Genomic DNA, 19,168 nt, shown 5'->3' with positions numbered 1-19,168 from the left:
GCACAACAGACAGAATTTTATTCCTCCAACTATGAAGTACTTGTTTCTGGGCATCCAAATTTTCATAAACCTTGAAGTGGGCACTGATGCTGTAAATGTAATCCTAAAATAATTTATCTTCCTTCAAAAATCTCTGCCATTGTGACTTTACATACCACACACAAAAAAGAATACCTGGAAATAATTCAAATGTATAACAACAGGTGTATGTCATACATAAGAATACTATACAGAGTTTAAAAAGAAAACTAGATCTACATTATTAACATGAACAAATATTCAAAATGAATGTGTGAAAAATGCAAGCTGCAGAATACATGTAAGAGTATGATCTCCACTGTGTAAAGTTTAAAAACACACAACAGACTACATATTATTTATGGATACATACATATGCAGAAAGGGTATAAAAGCATGTACACAAAGAATACACATCAACTTCAGAATAGTGGTTACCTATGTAAGAGATGGAGAATGTAAAGAACGGGATGGATACAAACAAGCTTTAACTCTATCCATAATGTTCAATATTACAAAAATATTTGAAACAAATATGGCATAACGTTAACATTGTTAAATCTGGTGGTGTTACAGTAGACACCCATTATTCTCTTACTTTTCAATTTTAATATATTTCATAATAAAAATAAAAACATTCACAGAATAAAAAAGATTGAATCACTGCTACCATTTTCAGATTAATCAGGCATGCTAAAACACAATACACATTTTCTTTCCCAAATAAGACAATAAATATTAACGGAAAATGTTACATAATTGGTAATGTACATTTTCGTAAAGTATCCATTGATTACTATATTAAAAACACACAACAATTAAAGAGCAGGATTTAATGCTTCTACTTCAAAACCTCTACCTTTACTTGAGTCAAAGGATTTAATTTTACACCACAAACAGGCTTTCCTTGCTTTAAGAGTATCCCTTTGAATTTTGTTCTATGTCATTTCCTTTAAACGTGACTCAGAAAAGGTTTCATGTACAAGGTATAGAAGAGACTTGGCTAACTACAGTTAAATAATACTAATAAATACATCTTAGAATACACCGACAGTGGCTTAATCCAAAAATGATAATTATCACCAGTACAAAAACTTTCAGTCTGAAACTTTTAACTTGCAAGAGAAATACACATGATCTTTGTTTACCAAACATGTTTTTTTCTTGTCAGGAAAGCTTTCCCACCTTTGTCAGATTAATACTTTCTTGATCACAGATGAAGTCTTTCAAATTAAAGATAAACAACTACTTGCCTGTTGTTTCTGATATGCAGTATTTGGATTTATCTTTGATTCCAAGAGCAGTGATCCTGAAAGATAAAAAATAATGTATCATAAGTCTCAAATGATAAAACCCTGAATAAAATTAAGAATACATATTAAGGCCGGGCGTGGTGGCTCACGTCTGTAATCCTAGCACTTTGGGAGGCGGGCAGATCACGAGGTCAAGAGATCCAGACCATTCCGGCCAACATGGTGAAACTCTGTCTCTACTAAAAATACAAAAATTAGCTGAGCATGGTGGCGCATGCCTGTAGTCCCAGGTACAGGGGAGGCTGGGGCAGGAGAATCGCTTGAGAGAGAGAGAGAGAGAGAGAGAGGAGGCAGAGGTTGCAGCAGCCCGGAAGCCCAGATCGCGCCACTGCACTCCAGCCTGGCAACAGAGCAAGACTCTGTCTCCAAAAAAAAAAAAAAAAAATACACATTTAAACCACCACCCTAAACTTTTCATGTCTTTTTACCCAGTTGGACATTTTAATAAAATGTATTCGAATTCACATTTTCTCTCCAAATCTAGGCTTCATATTTAATCTAAAATATTTCACCCTATTCCCATACGCCCTTAAAGAAAAAATTCATCTAAAACCAACATTCAAACCAAGGAATGAGGAGACTAGATGACTATTAAAATTTTATTGAAATAAAAATTTTAAGGTCTAAATGACCACTTCAAGCCATTCGTTTTAACAAAACTTGTTTTATTGCATTCCCAGTTTAACAAATAATGCAAATTACAAAACAAAAACATCATGACAGGGATTAAACACTTAGTATAGAAATTACAGTGCTGCATTTATCCTTTCCTCAAGAACAAAAGAATACCTTCTGTAGAAATGTGATGACTATTTAAAATAAAAGGGGACGAGCAAGAATACAAAATATGTCAAGAATAAACCTAAGATTATTTTTCTAACTGCCTACATCAGTTATTCAAATCAAGTCCAGATTACACTATAAAAGGCATTTTAATTACGGCTCTACATTTTGTAATTTAAAATACTTCACATAACTACAATAAACCAAAGAATACAGCAGTTTACAACCTGCTTTGGTGTCCCAACTTGCTTAGATTGTAAGGCATTCACTTTCTCATAGCGCCTTCTACAAAGGCAGCCCGAAGAAATTCACACTAAAGATGTATGTGCTTGTGTGTCCATGTATCGTGGCAACAGTCATCAATACAGCCAGGAAAAGGTGTCTTTCAGTTTTCCCCAGCACCTGTCGGCTGTGGCACCTGGGGCCCGTTGGTACAATTTTGTTTTAACGACACTCAGAAAGAAAAGTTTCGCTAAACCGTTTGTACTAGACGTATAATGGATAGGAAAATAAAGGAATAAAGGGGGAGAAGGGTGTCAGCTCCTAGGGCGACATCAGTACCTAGTCTCTCACTACTTCTTCCCTTCTTTCTCACACTCTCCCCTCTTCAAAAGAGGAGGGACTGGAAAGGAAGGAGTCCAATCCTTAAGAGGGATGGGAGGCGGACAGAGTCTCGGTCTCTGAGGGTAAGTCCAGTCAAAAGTACAGTAGTTTGTTTTTGCCGTACACAAGCGCCAGCTCAGAACCAACGCGCTGTCCCGAAGGACTAGCAACGGTAACGGGCCCAGGGCCCTAAACCCCAGGCTGTGCCCCAACCAGAGGCACTATCCCCCATTCTACAGTTCCGATAACCTTACCGTCGGACTCTGCCCGAACCAGCAGCGACATCCCCTTGAGCTCCTCCACATAAGTGGAGGAGACGTGCCCGGTGCCTCGGTCGTCCCATTGCCGGTCTTCGTTCAGGGTATAGACCTTCACCCGCCGCCGCGTATCCGACATGGTGGCTGCTGTCTCCACCGCTCCAGCCGCCGCCTCCTCGCTCACCTAGTCCGCGCCCCTCACTCTTGGGAGACGGTAGAGGCAGTAGTGGCTGTGGCGGTGGCGGCGGCGGCGTCTCCGGAGAGGCCCGAATTCACCATGGCTCCAAAGGTTCAGCCGCGAGAAGGGGTGACAAGAGCCAGTGAGACCTCTCCGCCCGGAGGCCCCGTTACCTCTCACTTCACCCCCGCATACACCCACTCTCCCGTCCCTTTGCCCCCCAGGGCTCGCTCGCTCTCCCACCGCAGCCGCCGCCGCCGCCGCCGCAGTAACTACTACAGATCCGCCATCTTGTAACCCGACTCTCTCTGCCTTTCTCTTCCTCCTCCAGCAGGCTCGCACGGGCTGTCCTAGCAGGGGCTACGGCGGCCGACAAGTCCCATGAACCGCACCTCCGCTTCTGCACGCGCTTCCCAGGCCGGCATGCTCGGCGCTCTCGCGGGGAGGGGTACTGGACTGGGGCGGGAGTACCTCAGCGAGACTTCCTCCTCTTTCGGCCCCGCCTCCTGGCGCGGGGTCGCAATTGGGCGGGAGGTTCTCGCGATCTTCCCGTCCCCGCCTGCGCCGCGAGAGGCCGCTAGGGGGAAGGCGACTCCGGTTCTGCGCTTCGTCAGGTTGTTGGCTGGCACCAGTATGTGACGTTCCGAGGAACTCAGCTCTGAGGAAAAAGCAAAGCAAAGCAAACTGGGGAAGTACGTAGCCTTGAACCGGATAGAAAGGAAGGAAAAGTGTTCTCATACCTTGACGGAAGGAAGCTCTCTCCGTCCGCCTGAGGAGGAAAAATAAGTTTAAACCTTTCTGTGAAAAGGAAAGAACGTGGAGCCCTTTCAGCCGAATGGAAGCCCGCTAAACCCCGTTATGGAGTCTGTTACAGTTAAGCATCTAACCAGGAATTGTCTGTGGACACAACTCTCCAGGCAATTCGAAAGTGTGTTGACGATTTCCTGTTTCTCGCAGAGGGCTTCACCGTTAAGGCTCTTTGCTGGCAATGTAAAGCACATTTTCCGCTTCGTGAAAATACAGTGCTCTTCTTGTGTTTGTAACCTTGGAAAGTAAATCCGCAAATAAGTTTAGGGAAGTGGCGGGGAGCTACTTTCCTAACATCTGTGATTGTTTTGATACTTCTGAGTTTCTCGCGGGCGTTTCCTGCGTTCTCTATAGGGGTCTCCTGCACTGAATAAGGAAAGGAGGGATTCTCTCTGCATTGAGGCTGTTATCGCACATTGTGCGCTGGATATAGTCCCGCGCTTGTTGTAGTAGCGTGTCGTTTATTTCAGTACCAGCTCGCTCTTGGTAGAATCCCTTTATTCGTTTTGTTATTGTTTTTGATGGTCTCTCTGCTGCCCAGGCTGGAGTGCAGTGGCGCTATCTCGACTCACTGCAGCCTCCGCCTTGAGGGCTCAAGCGATCCTCTCACCTCAGCCTCCCGAGTAGCTGGGACCATAGACGCCCTCTCCCCATCCCCGCTATATTCGTTCTTTAATACAGCCTCTCAGCTCGTTCAGCTGCCACTTCTTTGCAGCTCGTTAGCCTGATCGGTGAAAACCAGGCGAGACGCGCACACTGACTGACCCTGCAGTGCATCTTGGGAGTTGTAGTCATAACTAATCAATGGTCTTGTTAAAGCGTGCTTATGTTTTGACCAGGTCGCTTAAGTGTGGACAACCTTCAGCAGTACACTACGACATGGGTCAGTGTACACAACACATGCTGATAGAAATAATTTCAAAATCTGGATTCATAGTTGTTTTTTTAAAATCTACAGGAGACCTCAGAAAATGTACTTGAACTAAATCATCATAATATAGTACATAACAATAGAGCCACTTAATTGATGTGATGAATGTGGACAAAATGTATTTTGACCTCAGAGAAAATAACATTTCTGCCTTGGAAGAGTCAGAGAATGCTTCACACAATTTTTGAGCCTGATGTTAGACACTATCCAGCCTTCTGTCCGGGCCTCACCCTTTGGTTACTCTTCAGGAAGACTGAACTTGGGAAGAGGATTGTGCAGACCCTGGAGTCAGGCTTGGCTTTTGGGGTAGGGAATTCTAGAGTACCCACAGCATGGTCTGAAAAGGGGAGAGTGGGCTGCAGGTGGCTACAGTCCCATGATTCCATGGATTTCAGACCCCTCCAAAGCACGGGGCCCAGTGCTTGTCCAAGTCTGAGGGCCCCCCATAACCACATTTTCCCCAGCAGATGTTCTTTGCTTCAGGCAGTCATCAAAGTTCCACTTCAAAGAGCTGCTAACCAAATAAGCCCACAATCTTCCTTTTTTGTTGTTTTGAATAAGTAATGCCTTTACACATATGAAATTAAAGACAGAGAGGCTGAGCATGGTGGCTCACGCCTGTAATCCCAGCACTTTGGGAGGGCGAGGCGGGCAGATTGCCTGAGGTCAGGAGATCAAGACCAGCCTGGCCAACGTGGTGAAACCCTGTCTCTACTAAAAATACAAAAATCAGCCGGGCGTGGTGGCAGGGGCCTGTAATCCGAGCTACTTGGGACGCTGAGGTAGGAGAATCGCTTGAACCCGGGAGGCAGAGGTTGCAGTGAGCCAAGATTGCGCCACTGCACTCTAGCCTGGAGGACAGAGTGACAGACTGTCTCAAAAAAAAAAAAAAAAAGGGAAAGATACATAGTGAAAACTAAGTCTTCTTTTAGTCTTTGTCTCCTGCCACTCATGGAATTTTCCTCTTGGAATCACCTCTATTCCATTTTCCTGCGTATGTTGCCAGAGGAGGACTGGCTTCATGGTGGTGACCTGTACAGATAGGCACTTGGTTTAATGTTTTGCTATCACTAACTTGAAATTCAGAAAAGTTTCTGAACAAGGGCCCTGCGGTTTTATTTTGCACTGGGCCCAGAAAGTATGTATCTAGTCCTATTCCAGAGATATTCTATGCATATACAGGTAACTATATATAAATATGTATGTAGTGGTCCAGGGCCTGTTAGGAACTGGGCGGCACAGCAGAAGGTGAGTGGCAGGGGAGCCAGCATTTCGGCCTGAGCTCTGCCCCCTGTCAGATGAGCAGGGGCATTACATTCTCGTAGGAGCGAGAACCCTGTTGTAAACTGCACATGCAAGGGATCTATTCTGTGCACTCCTTATGAGAATCCAACTCCCCCTTTCCATGGAAAAATTGTCTTCCACAAAACCAGTCCCTGGTGTCAAAAAGGTTGGGGACCTCTGTAGTAGGCTACACCATCTAGGTTTGTTTAGGTACACTCTAAGATGTTCACACAACAAAAAATCACCTGATGATCCATTTTTCAGAAACTATCCCCATTGTTAAGGGATACATGACTGTAATGGAATACTATTCTTTTCCTTCCTTTTTATTTTTTGTAGAGACAGGGTCTCTACATGTTGGTGCCCAGGCTGGTCTCAAACTCCTGAGCTTAAGGGATCTGCCTGCCTTGACCTCTCAAAGTGCTGAGATTACAAGTGTGAGCCACCATATCTGACTCCCTGCCCTCCACTTTTTTTTTTTCATACACAGTCCAGGCTGGAGTGCAGAGGTGCCATCTCGGCTCACTGCAACCTCCGCCTCCCGGATTCTAATGATTCTCCTGCCTCATCCACCTGAGTAGCTAGGATTAGGTGTCCACCACCACGCTTGGCTAATTTTTGTATTTTTAGTAGAGATGGGGTTTCACCATGTTGGTCAGGCTGGTCTCAAACTCCTGACCTCAGGTGATCCACCTGCCTCAGCCTCCCAAAATGCTGGGATTACAGGCATGAGCCACCGTGCCCAGGACAGCCTTTTTTGGGTCAGTGCTAACTCATTCTACTTAATGGCTACATAGTATCCCACTGTGATAGCCGCAAAAGACAGACAAATCCTAGGCAGACAGGGGCAGGTCCCTGGTGAAACCCTTCAAGCTGAGGACAGTTTAAAGGCTAGCCACAAGACCAGGGTAAATCCACAGACCAGGTTGAGAACCTCTCTTCCCATTTGGCATGCTTTCTTCTGATTGATCCCCACCCTTCACCTATTTTACACATATCCTTTCCTAATTGTTTTTTTACACTGTCGTGCCTACCTTTGAGTGGTGCTGTTGTTTTGGCCTTTTTTGCATACTCACAAACCAATGAGCATGCACGCCTTCATTCTGAGCCCATAAAAGCTGTGGACTCAGCCACACTGAGATAGAGACCACCTGACTTTGAGTGAGGGACCACCCTTGCATCCTCTCTCTCCTGAGAGCTGTTTCATAGTTCAAATAAAACTCTTCTCCACCCTCCTCACCCTTTGTCAGCGTAACCTCATTCTTGGATGCAGAACAAAAACTTGGGACCCACCAAACGCAGATACAAAGAAGGCTGTAAACACTGTGGCCCTTCGCCCTCTGCTGGTGGAGGGCAACCGCCCCACCCAATGCGATGGGAAGCAGCAGTGGGGCAGAGCCAGTCCTGAAGCTACGGGCCCGAGTGGGGCAGTGGGACTGATAGAGCTGTTAACAAGCTACTGTCCACTGGGCTGCAGACGGCAGAACTAAAAGAGCTCTTAGCATACTGTAACACCCCCTCTGGGACTTCAGGGTCATGAGCACCCCTGTTTGGGTGCCACCACATTTCCCTCAATGTGACACACCTGGTCCAGCCACAAGCCCCGCACAGAGCCCACTCCTGCCCTGCACTTGTTCACTCACACACCCCCTCCTGCCAGGGGCTCAGGCCATGGTGGCTGCAGGATTCGTGCCTGAGCACAAGCCAGACATGTCCTGGTGGGCCGAGTAGATGGGGTGTTGCCAGCCGGAGGTCTCTGGCTGTCAAAGTGGCCAAGAAAAATCCTGCATCAACTGTACAAATGTACCCTAATTTATTTAACTCACTTATTGTATATTTGTGTCATTTCCAATGGTTTGTAATTTCAAACAATAAATGATTGTGCAAAAGTTGTTTTATGTGTGCCAATGTCTTTGTAGGTTAATTTCTTAGAGCAAAGTTTTTCAACCTAAGCACCACTGACATCTGGGGCTGGATAATTTGTTGTGAGGGGCTGTTATGTGTATTATACGATGTATCCTATCCACCCCTATATGTTATGAAAAATATTTCAGTGGCCAGAATCCTTTCAGTGACTTAAAAAGCCCTTTTCATCCTACTTCTGCCTACCTCTCCAGCTGCATCTTAGAACCCGCACACTCTTTTTTCAGACTCATGCCCATGCTTGCTGTCTTTGCACAGGTATTCTCTTTGTCTGGAGCTTTCTTCCTCACCAATCATCTCCTAATAACTCCCATTTTATCTTTTAAATGTTGCCACTATTATCACTTCCTTGGAGGAGCCTTCTTGGACTCCCTATTTCAAATCCCCTGGGTTTTTTTTTTTCTTTGACAAAAGCCACATTCGAACAAATCCCCCTTGGAATGTTACAATTACCAAAAAATCCAATTTAAACTAGTTTAAATGATAAGAGAATTTATTGGCTCACATAAATGAGAAGTCTGAAGATAAGGTGAACCTCAGGTTGATTTGATTGAGTGACTTAACACTATCAGCAAGAACTTGATTTCCTTCTACCACTCAATTTTCTTTCTGCTGTCAGATTCATCCTAAGGCTTACTCCTTTTGTATCATAAAATGGTGGTCAGGATCTCCCAAGGTTATGTAGTTCTTTGTCCATATCAAAAGAGAGTTTCTTTCACGTATTTCACAGTTTCAATGTGATTAAACTAATTTAGGTCACATGTCCACCCCTAAACCTAGAGTTTTGTGGTCTAGAGAATGTCAAGCACTGATTGGCTGGGGCAAATCAGGGCCTATCCCTGGAACTGGAAGTTACATTAATCCCACTTAAATCCCACGAATGCTACTCTATGAGGTATGGGTAAAATCGATGCTAGGAATACAGAGAATCCATTATATCCTATTACACGCTCACTGCACCATGCACCCCTCCATTGCAGCACCTGTCATACTTGTAGCTTTATATTTGTATGATTTCTGATTAATAACTGTCTTCTCATCTAGATGAAAAACCTCTATTAGTCCAGGGAACTGCATTTTTTCTCACCATTGTATCTCTAGTCTAGCACAGGGTGTCAAACATAGCAGGTTCTCAATAACTATTGAAAGAATGAAACTTCCCTTAGAAGTTTACTACTCAATTTGACATTCCCTTTAGCAGGCAATTTAATAGCTACCATATCAGACTTATATTACATATTTGAAAGTCCCAGACTGAGATCTCTAATTTCTATCTCCAGGCAGTCAGTTCTTGACACACCACTGAGTAAGATTCATGGAATAAATCTGACCATATTATATTCCCTTGACATCTTTCAAGTTCCTGATTTCTTTTAGGATAAAGTTCTTTATGATGCCATTCAAAGCTCTTCATGGTTTGGCCCCTATCTGGCTTTCTATTCTCAAGAGCAAAACTATAGACTTCCGGCCTTCTTCAGGGTGATCTTTCTCTTTCAATCATAGTCCCTCCCCAACCACTCACCAAATATCAGTTTTTAGAAGTCTTTTCTCTTGCAGGGAGTAGAGAGGGGGCAGTAATAGTTTATTCAGGGATTCCCCCATATCTTTCCTGGGTAAAGGTATTCTAGAAGGAGGCAGAGGAAGGAGGCTAGAGGTCCCACTGTTTGGCATTCAGGCTTTCACTTAATGCTCACTTTAGCCCTGCTTCACAATCCCCTACTATCTACTGTGACTAATATTCTCAAGTCAAGAGTCTCTCCCATTCTAGAAAATAAATTAGGCTCCTGGGATGTGGTGGTGTTATAGGGGCATGTGTGGGTATGAGTGTGTGTGTATGTGTGGGGGTGGTGGCAGTTCTTTGGTTATATGGGATTGGGGAATAGACCCAGGGCTGTAGGTGTTCTTTATGTAGGCTTTCACCCTTCCCTAAAATTTTCTGCACTGATCCTTTCTAATTTTTTTGTGGAAAGAATTCGCTCTTTTAATTAATTTATTTTATTTCATTTTGTTTTATTTTTTTGAGATGGAATCTTGCTCTGTTGCCCAGGCTGGAGTGCAGTAGTGTGATCTTGGCTCACTGCAACCTCTGCCTCCCAGGTTCAAGTGATTCTCCTGCCTCAGCCTACTGACTAGCTGGGACTACAGGCGTGTGCCACCACGCCAGGTTTTTTGTATTTTTAGTACAGACGGGGTTTCACCGTGTTAGCCAGGATGGTCTCGATCTCCTGACCTCGTGATCCGCCTGCCTCGGCCTCCCAAAGTGCTGGGATTACTGACGTGAGCCACTGCGCCCATCTTTTTATATTTTTAAAAGGCTACATGTATGTCCTTTTCTGTGAACGTTTATATTCTTTGCTAAAGTGCTGGGATTACAGACATGAGCCACTGCACCCGGCCTTAGCTCTCTTTTTTTCTTTCATCACCTGTGGAGGCTTTTAGATTGTGCCTTTTGCTATTAAGTCTACTACTACTTTTCCATCGGCTTGTCATACAACCATTTGTTGAAATTTCTTTTGTATTTTGTTTGCCTTTTGGGCTCTACACTTTTTAAAAATTTATTTAGCTGTCAAAGAGATGACATACTGTGTATGGTTAATTTTCCATGTATTCTGGTGTTCTAATATATTTTCATGGTTTTTAAATGTTTAGTTCTTTAATCCAGTTGGAATTTTAAAAATATATATGAAGTAGGATGCTAATTTAAAATTTTTCCTCCAAATGGATATCCAGTTGTCTCAACATCATGTATAGAAAATACAATTGAAAATGCTATCTTATCATATTATTTACTAAATTTACATGCATACACATATACATACATATATCTGAGTTTGAGTCTGAATTTGCTACTGTTTCAATTGCTGTAGTTGGTCAATTCTAGTATGATAGAGTTTTAATTGCTACAGTTTCGGAATGATTATGGGGTTATCTTTGAGACAAGGTCTGGCTATCTTGCCCAGACTGGTCTCAAACTTATGGGCTCAAGCAATCCTCCCATCTCGGCCTCCTAAAGTGTTGGGATTATAGGTATGAACCACTGCACCTGGCCCTGGATTGCGTTTTGACTGTGGCCATAGAAGTTTCCACTCAGATCTTCAAGAGAACCTATTCTGGGGACTACAGGTGACTGACAGCCAGCTGCCACCCCTTTGGAACTACCATGCATTCCTGTCAATGCCACATATCTCTTGAATCGCCCTCAGCTAGTGGCTGAGCACAGCAGGAGTACTAATCTTGTTCTTTCTTGCCCAGTGCAGAACTCCTCTAATGGGCAACTTTGGCTTGGGGAACTTCTCATCAGCCTGGATGAGACTATCTTAGAACTACAGTGTAGTCGAGGCCCTTTCTACCCAATATTTCCTTCTCTTCTTCCTTTTACAGAAGTCAGACCTGCACCACAGTCTGAAGGCTCTCTGCCAATTCCTGAGCCTTCCCACTTTATCCTTCACAAACATTTCCCCCAATAAATATCTTGCATGTCTAATCCCTTCTTGGCATCTGCTTCTCTGAGGACCAGAACAGACAGGTGGTTTACCAAGTGGTGCAAGAAAACAGTAAGATGGGTTTTGGGCAATGGCTTACTTGGTCCCTGGCACAAAGCAGCCATCTGAGTCCTGATTTAGCCAGCAGTGACCTAGGAAAACATCCCAGAGATGGGAAGTCCTCTTGCTTATGCAATTCAGGCATTTAAAAGATAGGGGGAATATGATGCCTACAAAGACAGCAGAGCTGGCCAACTGTTACTAAGACAAATAATGTCTTGCAGATGGATAATGAGAAACCGAGAGCACTTAAACAGTTAAAGGCTAAGTGTGGGAGCCACGGGGCTTCTCTGGAGCTTAGGAAAGAAGCTTTTATTTCCTGCAGTGGAAGAGCAGAAATGGGAATGGATGGTCACAGAGCTCTAAAGATATTTCAATGCTCAGCCTAGGGAGATCCAGTATGTAGTCAGGGCCCTGGCTGGGGAAACCAGCCTGAAGCTTTGAAACATGGGATGGGTGCCCCTGAGGATTTTGGCTCTGTAGATACCTCTGGACACTCAAGAGCTTGCAGAACTGGCTCATACTTCCTGGTAAGAGCAAGCACTTCCCTCATTACAGAAAGACCTCTTCCATAATTGTTCTCAGTTCTTCTCCTGGTTGCCAAGCCATGGTAATTGGAGTTAACATCTCAGCATAATCTGCCTAGGAACTGTTGGCCCTGATAAGAAAGGAAAGATTACGCACCAAAGGAATTGAAATAAGTTAGCATGACTATCAGGAGCCACAGAAGTACACTTAGGATTGGATTTTAAGGGTGTTCAATTAAGGGGGCTGGAATTTAAGACGAGATAAGCAAGACTTCATGGACTTGGGGTACTTTTTTGGGACAGATTTAACCTCAGCAAGTAGTCCCGAGGTTAGCTTTTCAAAGCCTGGAAAAGGTGATGGCTTTGAAAAAGTGGAAATGAATTCACACCATGGCAGCTTTTAACTTGAGGAGAAGACAGCTATTTATTTTGGCATACTTATGTAGTTACTGCTCACTTACTAGTCCCAATTGTTTTGTAACCACTTTTTATTTATTTTTTTGAGACAGTCTCATTCTGTTGTCTAGACTGGAGTGCAGTGGTGCAATCTTGGCTCACTGCAACCTCTACCTCTCGGGCTTAAGCCATACTCCCACCTCAGCCTCCTAATGTTTGCATTTTTTGTAGAGATGGGGTTTCCCTATGTCACCCAGGCTGGTCTTGAACTCCTGGACTCAAGTGATCTGCCCATTTTGGCCTCCCAAAGTGCTGGGATTACAGGCGTGAGCCACCACACCAGGACTGTTTTTTTGTTTTTTGAGATGGAGTCTTGCTCTTGTTGCCGAGGCTGGAGTACAATAGCACGATCTCAGCTTACTCCAACCTCCACCTCCCGGGTTCAAGCGATTCTCCTGCCTCAACCTCCCGAGTAGCTGAGATTACAGGTGCCTGCCACTACACTTGGCGAATTTTTGTATTTTTAGCAGAGATGGGTTTTCGCCATGTTGGCCAGGCTGGTCTCAAACTCCTGACTTTGTGATCCGCCCATATTGGCCTCCCAAAGTGCTGGGATTACAAGTGTGAGCCACCATGCCCGGCCACCTGGCCTGTTTTATACCAATTTAAAAAGTGTTTTTTTAGGCTTTACATGGTGGTTCATGCCTGTAATCCCAGCACCCTGGAAGGCCAAGGTGGGAGGATCGCTTGAGCCCAGGAGTTTGAGATCAGCACCTGGGCAAAAGAGTGAGACCTCACCTCTACTAAAAATTAAAAAAAAAAAAAAATTAACCAGGCATGGTAGCGCATGCCTGTAGTACCAGCTACTTGGGAGGCTGAGGCAGGAGGATCCCTTGAGCCTAGGAGTTCAAGGTTGGAGTAAGCTATGATTATATCACTGCACTCCAGCCTAAGTGACAGTAAGACCCTGTCTAAAAAATAAATAGTGGTTTTTAGATGATCATCTGCAAATATTTTTGTTCTTTCCCTGTATCCCTTTTTAATCTCATCACATTGATTAGGACATCTGGAACACTGGTGATTCTTGTTTTGTTCCTGACTTTAATGGCCATGTTTCCAGTGTTGTATACATGTTCCTAATTATTGATACATACCACTTGTGATGTTAAAGACATTTCCTGATATTCTAAACTCTCTAGGAAATGGCTATTGAATTATTGAAAAAAAAAGTCTCTTTTTAGCCTGGGCAACATAGTGAAACCCTGTCTCTAAAACAACAACAACAACAAAAATTTGCTGGCGTGCTGGTGCATGCCTGCAGTCCCAGCACCTCAGGAGGCTGAGGCAGGAGGATCGCTTCAGCCCAGGAGTTTGAGGCTACAGTGAACTATGATCCTGCCACTGCACTCCAGCCTGGGCAACAGAGCAAGACCTTGTCTCTAAAAATAAAAAGAAAAACAGGACCATTTTTTGCATCTGGTGACCATATGGTTTTATCTTAATATTATGACAATTTATAACTGTTCTCATAAATGATAATGATCTATAAATTTTTACGTTAGCTTTTTTTTTAATCATCTCTTCCAGGTTATGAGTCCAAGGCAATTGCATTAAATTTTATAACCACAGTATTAAAAAAACTATTTATAGTCAACAACTCAATTTTGGTTTTCATGAAACACTGGGTATTTTTCAATGCTTCCCATCCCATGCAGGATAAAGTCAGAGTACTAAATCTCATATTCTAAACTCCCACACAGTCTGACCTCTATTTACTGGCTTCTTTATCCATTAATAAAACTGTCCCTACTCCACAAACTGCCTTTCCCTTTATAACCGTCCTTTAAAGCCCAGCTCAAATACTAACTCTATATTGAAATCCAATTCAAATTCCACTTCTTAGAAACCTTCATTTTTCCTTCTAGTTTATCTCTTCTCTTTTTATAGCATGACTTTTTAAAAACCTTCATTAGAGTGCTCACCAACCTGCCTTTCATTAATAACTCTGTATTAGACTATATTTAAGTCCCTGAAGGAAACAAACTATTCCACAGCAGAGTACTGTGCTCCTAATAGGTAGTTTTAAAGTTTTTATTACATTAAAATTTTGTAAATTTCAGTTATATTGAAGCCTCTTGCAATGATCTGAGATATGCTTGAGATGGCAAAACTGAGGTTGCTTTAAATATTACCTCTACAAAAGTCACTTATTACCAAATTGTCTTTTAGACCATTTTACCTATCTGTTGGTTGATGACTTCATACTCATATTTAATGAGTCAGACATCTCTCTCTCTTTTTTGAGACAGGGTCTGGCTCTGTTGCCCAGGCTGGAGTGCAGTGGGACAATCATAGCTCACTGCAGCCTTGAATTACCGGGCCCAAGTGATCCTCCCACCTCAGCCCTCAGCCTCCCAAGTAGCTGAGATTACAGGTGCACACCACCATGCCAGGCTAATTTTTTTATTTTCTGTAGAACGAGGTGTGACCATTTGGCCCAAGCTGGTACTGAACTCCTGGGCTTGTGTGATCCACCCACCTTGGCCTCTCAAAGTGCTGGGATTAAAAGCCACCACAGCCAGGCCATCTTTAAACTATTTAAAACTATTTAAACTATTTAAAACTATTTTGTCTATTGGCCAGGTGCGGTGGCTCACGCCTGTAATCCCAGCACTTTGGGAGGCTGAGGCAGGCAGATCACGAGGTCAACAGATTGAGACCATCCTGGCCAACGTGGTGAAACCCCGTCTCTACTAAAAATACAAAAATTAGCTGGGCATGGTGGCGTGCAGCTGTAATCCCAGCTACTCGGGAGGCTGAGGCAGGAGAATTGCTTGAACCTGGGAGGCAGAGGTTGCAGTGAGCCGAGATCATACCACTGCACTCCAGCCTGGCAACAGAGCGAGACTCCATCTCAAAAACAAAAACAAAAACAAGCCTATTTTGTCCCTTTTAGTTTCTATTTATGTAACAGATCCTATTGTCCTCACAATCCTCAGCCTGAAATCCTTATATAACTGCTTCTCTCTTCCCTCCACTTTCCACTCACTCCCCGTTTTATGTGGGTTAAGTCCATCCACTATCCCTTGTATTTGCTCTTCAACATCTTGGTATGTGCCCAGCCCACTTTTTCTGAATACACTCTCTTCTCAGAAGTGAACTCTTGGTAATTTTCTGACTAGTTGCTTATACCAGGTTTAGGGTTACCAGATTTACCAAATAAAAATAGACAATTGTCTGACCAGTTGCTTATATCTGGCTTATGGTTACCAGACTTAGCAAATAAAAATATAGGACATTCAGTTAAATTATTTGAACTTCAGATAAACAAGGAATAATCTTTTAGTGTTACATGGGACCTACACTGAACATCTGTTTATCTGTAATTCCAATTTAATTTGGCATCATTATTTTATCTGGCAATCTCAGTCAGGTTTAACACCTTTCCCAAGCTGAGCTTGTCATTTCCTCCAAAAGAACACAACCCTATTAAGGACAGGTAACGTCCTGTGAGACAGCCATCCTTTGCCCTATGCTGAGAAAACAGGTTTGCAGAGAATAAAAACAAACAAATAAATATTTAAAAAAGCAGTTGTGTGGAAAGAAGCACAAAAGAGAGGCCATGAGACTCCATAATTAAGCAGAGATGAACTGCCCTAGTTCTTAATGGCTTGTTAGTCCTCATTCCAGTCTTCCACAGGGTGTGACTTGGCTTCCATAAAATAAACTCATGGTCCCACGATCATTTTCCCTCTTTGCTTTTGCAAGAATCTTTAACTAAAAGAGCTCTCTTTTCATTTCCACTGTCTACCACTCTAGTCTCAACTCTCATGAGTATGGAATTTTGCAAAAGCCTGATAAACTTGTCACATGATTCCAGTGTCTACCCATTCCTTTTAAGTAACCAAGATATTCTTGCCTGATTAAATGCTTTGAAAATATCATCTTAGGCTGGGCGCAGTGGCTCACACCTGTAAGCCCAACACTTTGGGAGGCCGAGGTGGGCAGATCACTTGATGTCATGAGTTCAAGACCAGCCTGGCCAATATGGTGGAACCCCGTCTCTACTAAAAATACAAAAATTAGCTGGGTGTGGTGGCCGGCGCCTGTAGTCCCAGCTACTTGGGAGGCTGAGGCAGGAGAATAGCTTGAACCCGGGACGTGGAGGTTGCAGGGAGGTGGAGGTTGCAGTGAGCTGAGATCACACCACTGTGCTACATACAGCCTGGGTGACAGTGTGAGACTCCGTCTCAAAAAAAAAAAAAAAAAAAAAAATATCATATTGTACTGGCCATCCCTTGTTTCACATTCGTTAATAAACTTTGCTACTTTGCTTTCTAATTTCGGTGAAGAACAAGCACAAGATTAAGGAGTAAGACTACGTGAAACTGGGTTACAAATTGAAAGGCTGTTGGCTGTTGTAAACAATTGAATGCAATGACAAGTGAAAATGAAGTTGTTAGTCCCTCTATTTAGAATTCTTTCCCAAACAGCTGCACATCTTTTTCCTCTGCTTCATTTAAGTCTGTGCTGAAATGTTACCTACTCAGAGAAGACATTCTAGATCATTACATATTAAATAGTAACTTTTATCACTCTATCCCTTTATCTAGTTGTTTTTCTTTAAGGTGCCTACCACTACCTGACATGTTGTACAGTTAAGTCCTTACTTAATGTCTTCGATATGTTCTTGCAAACTGTAACTCTAAGATAAACTACATAAAATGAAACCAAATTTACCACAGGCTAATTGACATAAACAAGAGTTAAGATCCTATGGCACATTTCTGGTAAAAAAAAAATCACCAAACTTGCAAATAAAGACCAAAACATTTCTAATGTTAAACACTGAAGTAAATGTGAGCTAGACAACATTTAAGAAAGATGAATAAAAGGCCGGGCGTGGTGGCTCACGGTTGTAATTCCAGCACTTTGGGAGGCCGAGGCAGGCGGATCACGAGCTCAGGAGATCGAGACCACGGTGAAACCCTGTCTCTACTAAAAATACAAAAAATTAGCCGGGCCTGGTGGCGGGCGCCTATAGTCCCAGCTACTCGGAGAGGCTGAGGCAGGAGAATGGCGTGAACCCGGGAGGCGGAGCTTGCAGTGAGCCGAGATCGCGCCACTGCACTCCAGCCTGGGTGACAGAGCGAGACTCCGTCTCAAAAAAAAAAAAAAAAAAAGAAAGATGAATAAAAACAAGATGATTTATCAAATTACAACAGTTCGGGGTTTTGGGTGGTTGGAGCCCAACCTGGCAGTTCAGGGTGCCAGGTGGTAAGTGATACTAGACAGGACAGCCATCCCATTGCAGGGTGCACTCACACACACATCCACACTCACTCAGACTGGGCAACAAGAGCAAAACTCTGCCTCAAAACAAACAAACAAACAAAATAAATTATCCAGTCTCAGGTATTTCTTCTTTCTTTTTTGAGATGGAGTCTCCCTCTGTCACCCAGGCTGGAGTGCAGTGGCATGATCTCGGCTCACTGCAACCTCTGCCTCCCAGGTTCAAGCGATTCTCCTGCTTCAGCCTCCCGAGTAGCTGGGATTACAGGTGTGCACCACGACACCCGGCTAATTTTTGTATTTTTTTCTTTAGTAGAGACGGGGTTTCAACATGTTGGCCAGGCTGGTCTCGAACTTCTGACCTCAGGTGATCCACCTGCCTCGGCCTCCCAAAGTATTGGGATTACAGGCATGAGCCGCCGCACCCAACCTCAGGTATTTCTTTATAGCAATGCAAGAATGGACTAATACACTCCTGCAGACATGGGAAAAAGTGCAGACTCCACACAGACAGTAAGCCTGGCCAGGAATCAATGTTTTGTTTCCCTCTCAACAGCATTTTAATGCAAATGATGTTGAAAAAAATGTTATTCAAGGACCTGCTGTATCCTAATTTGCTGTCAATTTCCAAACTCTAGAATATGAGCATTGGAACTTTAGCTGTTTTGTCTGTTTTTGTTATTTTGAGATGGAGTCTTGCTCTATTGCCCAGGCTGGAGTACAGTGGCACGATCTCGGCTCACTGTAACCTCTGCCTCCCGGGTTCAAGTGATTCTCCTGCCTCAGTCTCCTGAGTAGCTAGAACTACAGGCATGTGCCACCACACCTGGCTAATTTTTGTATTTCTAGTAGAGATGGGGTTTCTCCATGTTGGCCAGGCTGTTCTCGAACTCCTGACCTCAGGTGATCCACCCGCCTCAGCCTCCCAAAGTGCTGGGATTACAAGTGTGAGCCACTGTGCCCGGCCTAACTTAGGTCTTTTATTTACTGACACATCCCCTGCATACCTTGTAATGCCTGGCATATGTTAAATGATGAATAAAAGAATGTTATGCTTGGCTGAACTAAGAAAGATATTCATGCTTTCATTTTACATCCAAGATTGTAAGATATTCTGTAAGAGAAGAAAAAGTGATTATATAAAAACTGTACTGTGATAGAACAGTAACTTATGGAGTATGTGTGTTTGTGTATCAAAACAAAAGTCATGGGAAAAAAATCTTGTAAGTACTTGTATTGAGCTAACCACCAAAGATGGCATTCAATTTGATCTGAGTCACTATAAATTAAGAGTTTCCAGCATATAATATAGCC

At 43.5% G+C, this 19,168-nt stretch overlaps 1 protein-coding gene across 14 annotated transcripts in view; it reads right to left on the bottom strand.

Moving 5' to 3' along the window:
• The window catches only part of PPP4R3B (protein phosphatase 4 regulatory subunit 3B), an 82,251-nt gene extending 74,197 nt beyond the window's left edge, over positions 1 to 8,054 (bottom strand). For 12 of the 14 annotated variants that reach the window (XM_063618001.1, XM_063618006.1, XM_063618004.1 and 9 more), the window contains exons 1-2: positions 2,972 to 8,054; positions 1,272 to 1,327 (exon numbers count right to left, since the gene is read on the bottom strand). In XM_063618001.1, the coding sequence (XP_063474071.1) occupies positions 1,272 to 1,327; positions 2,972 to 3,113 (198 nt within the window). In that variant the 5' untranslated portion in view covers positions 3,114 to 8,054. The remainder of the gene's footprint in view (positions 1 to 1,271; positions 1,328 to 2,971) is intronic. The other 2 variants (XM_055240585.2, XM_055240578.2) reach the window with 2 other exon arrangements.
• Positions 8,055 to 19,168: the final 11,114 nt, after the last annotated feature.

Source organism: Symphalangus syndactylus, chromosome 14, assembly GCF_028878055.3.
Source record: "Symphalangus syndactylus isolate Jambi chromosome 14, NHGRI_mSymSyn1-v2.1_pri, whole genome shotgun sequence".
Lineage (NCBI taxonomy): Eukaryota > Metazoa > Chordata > Mammalia > Primates > Hylobatidae > Symphalangus > Symphalangus syndactylus.
This window is presented reverse-complemented; position numbering and strand designations above follow the sequence as displayed.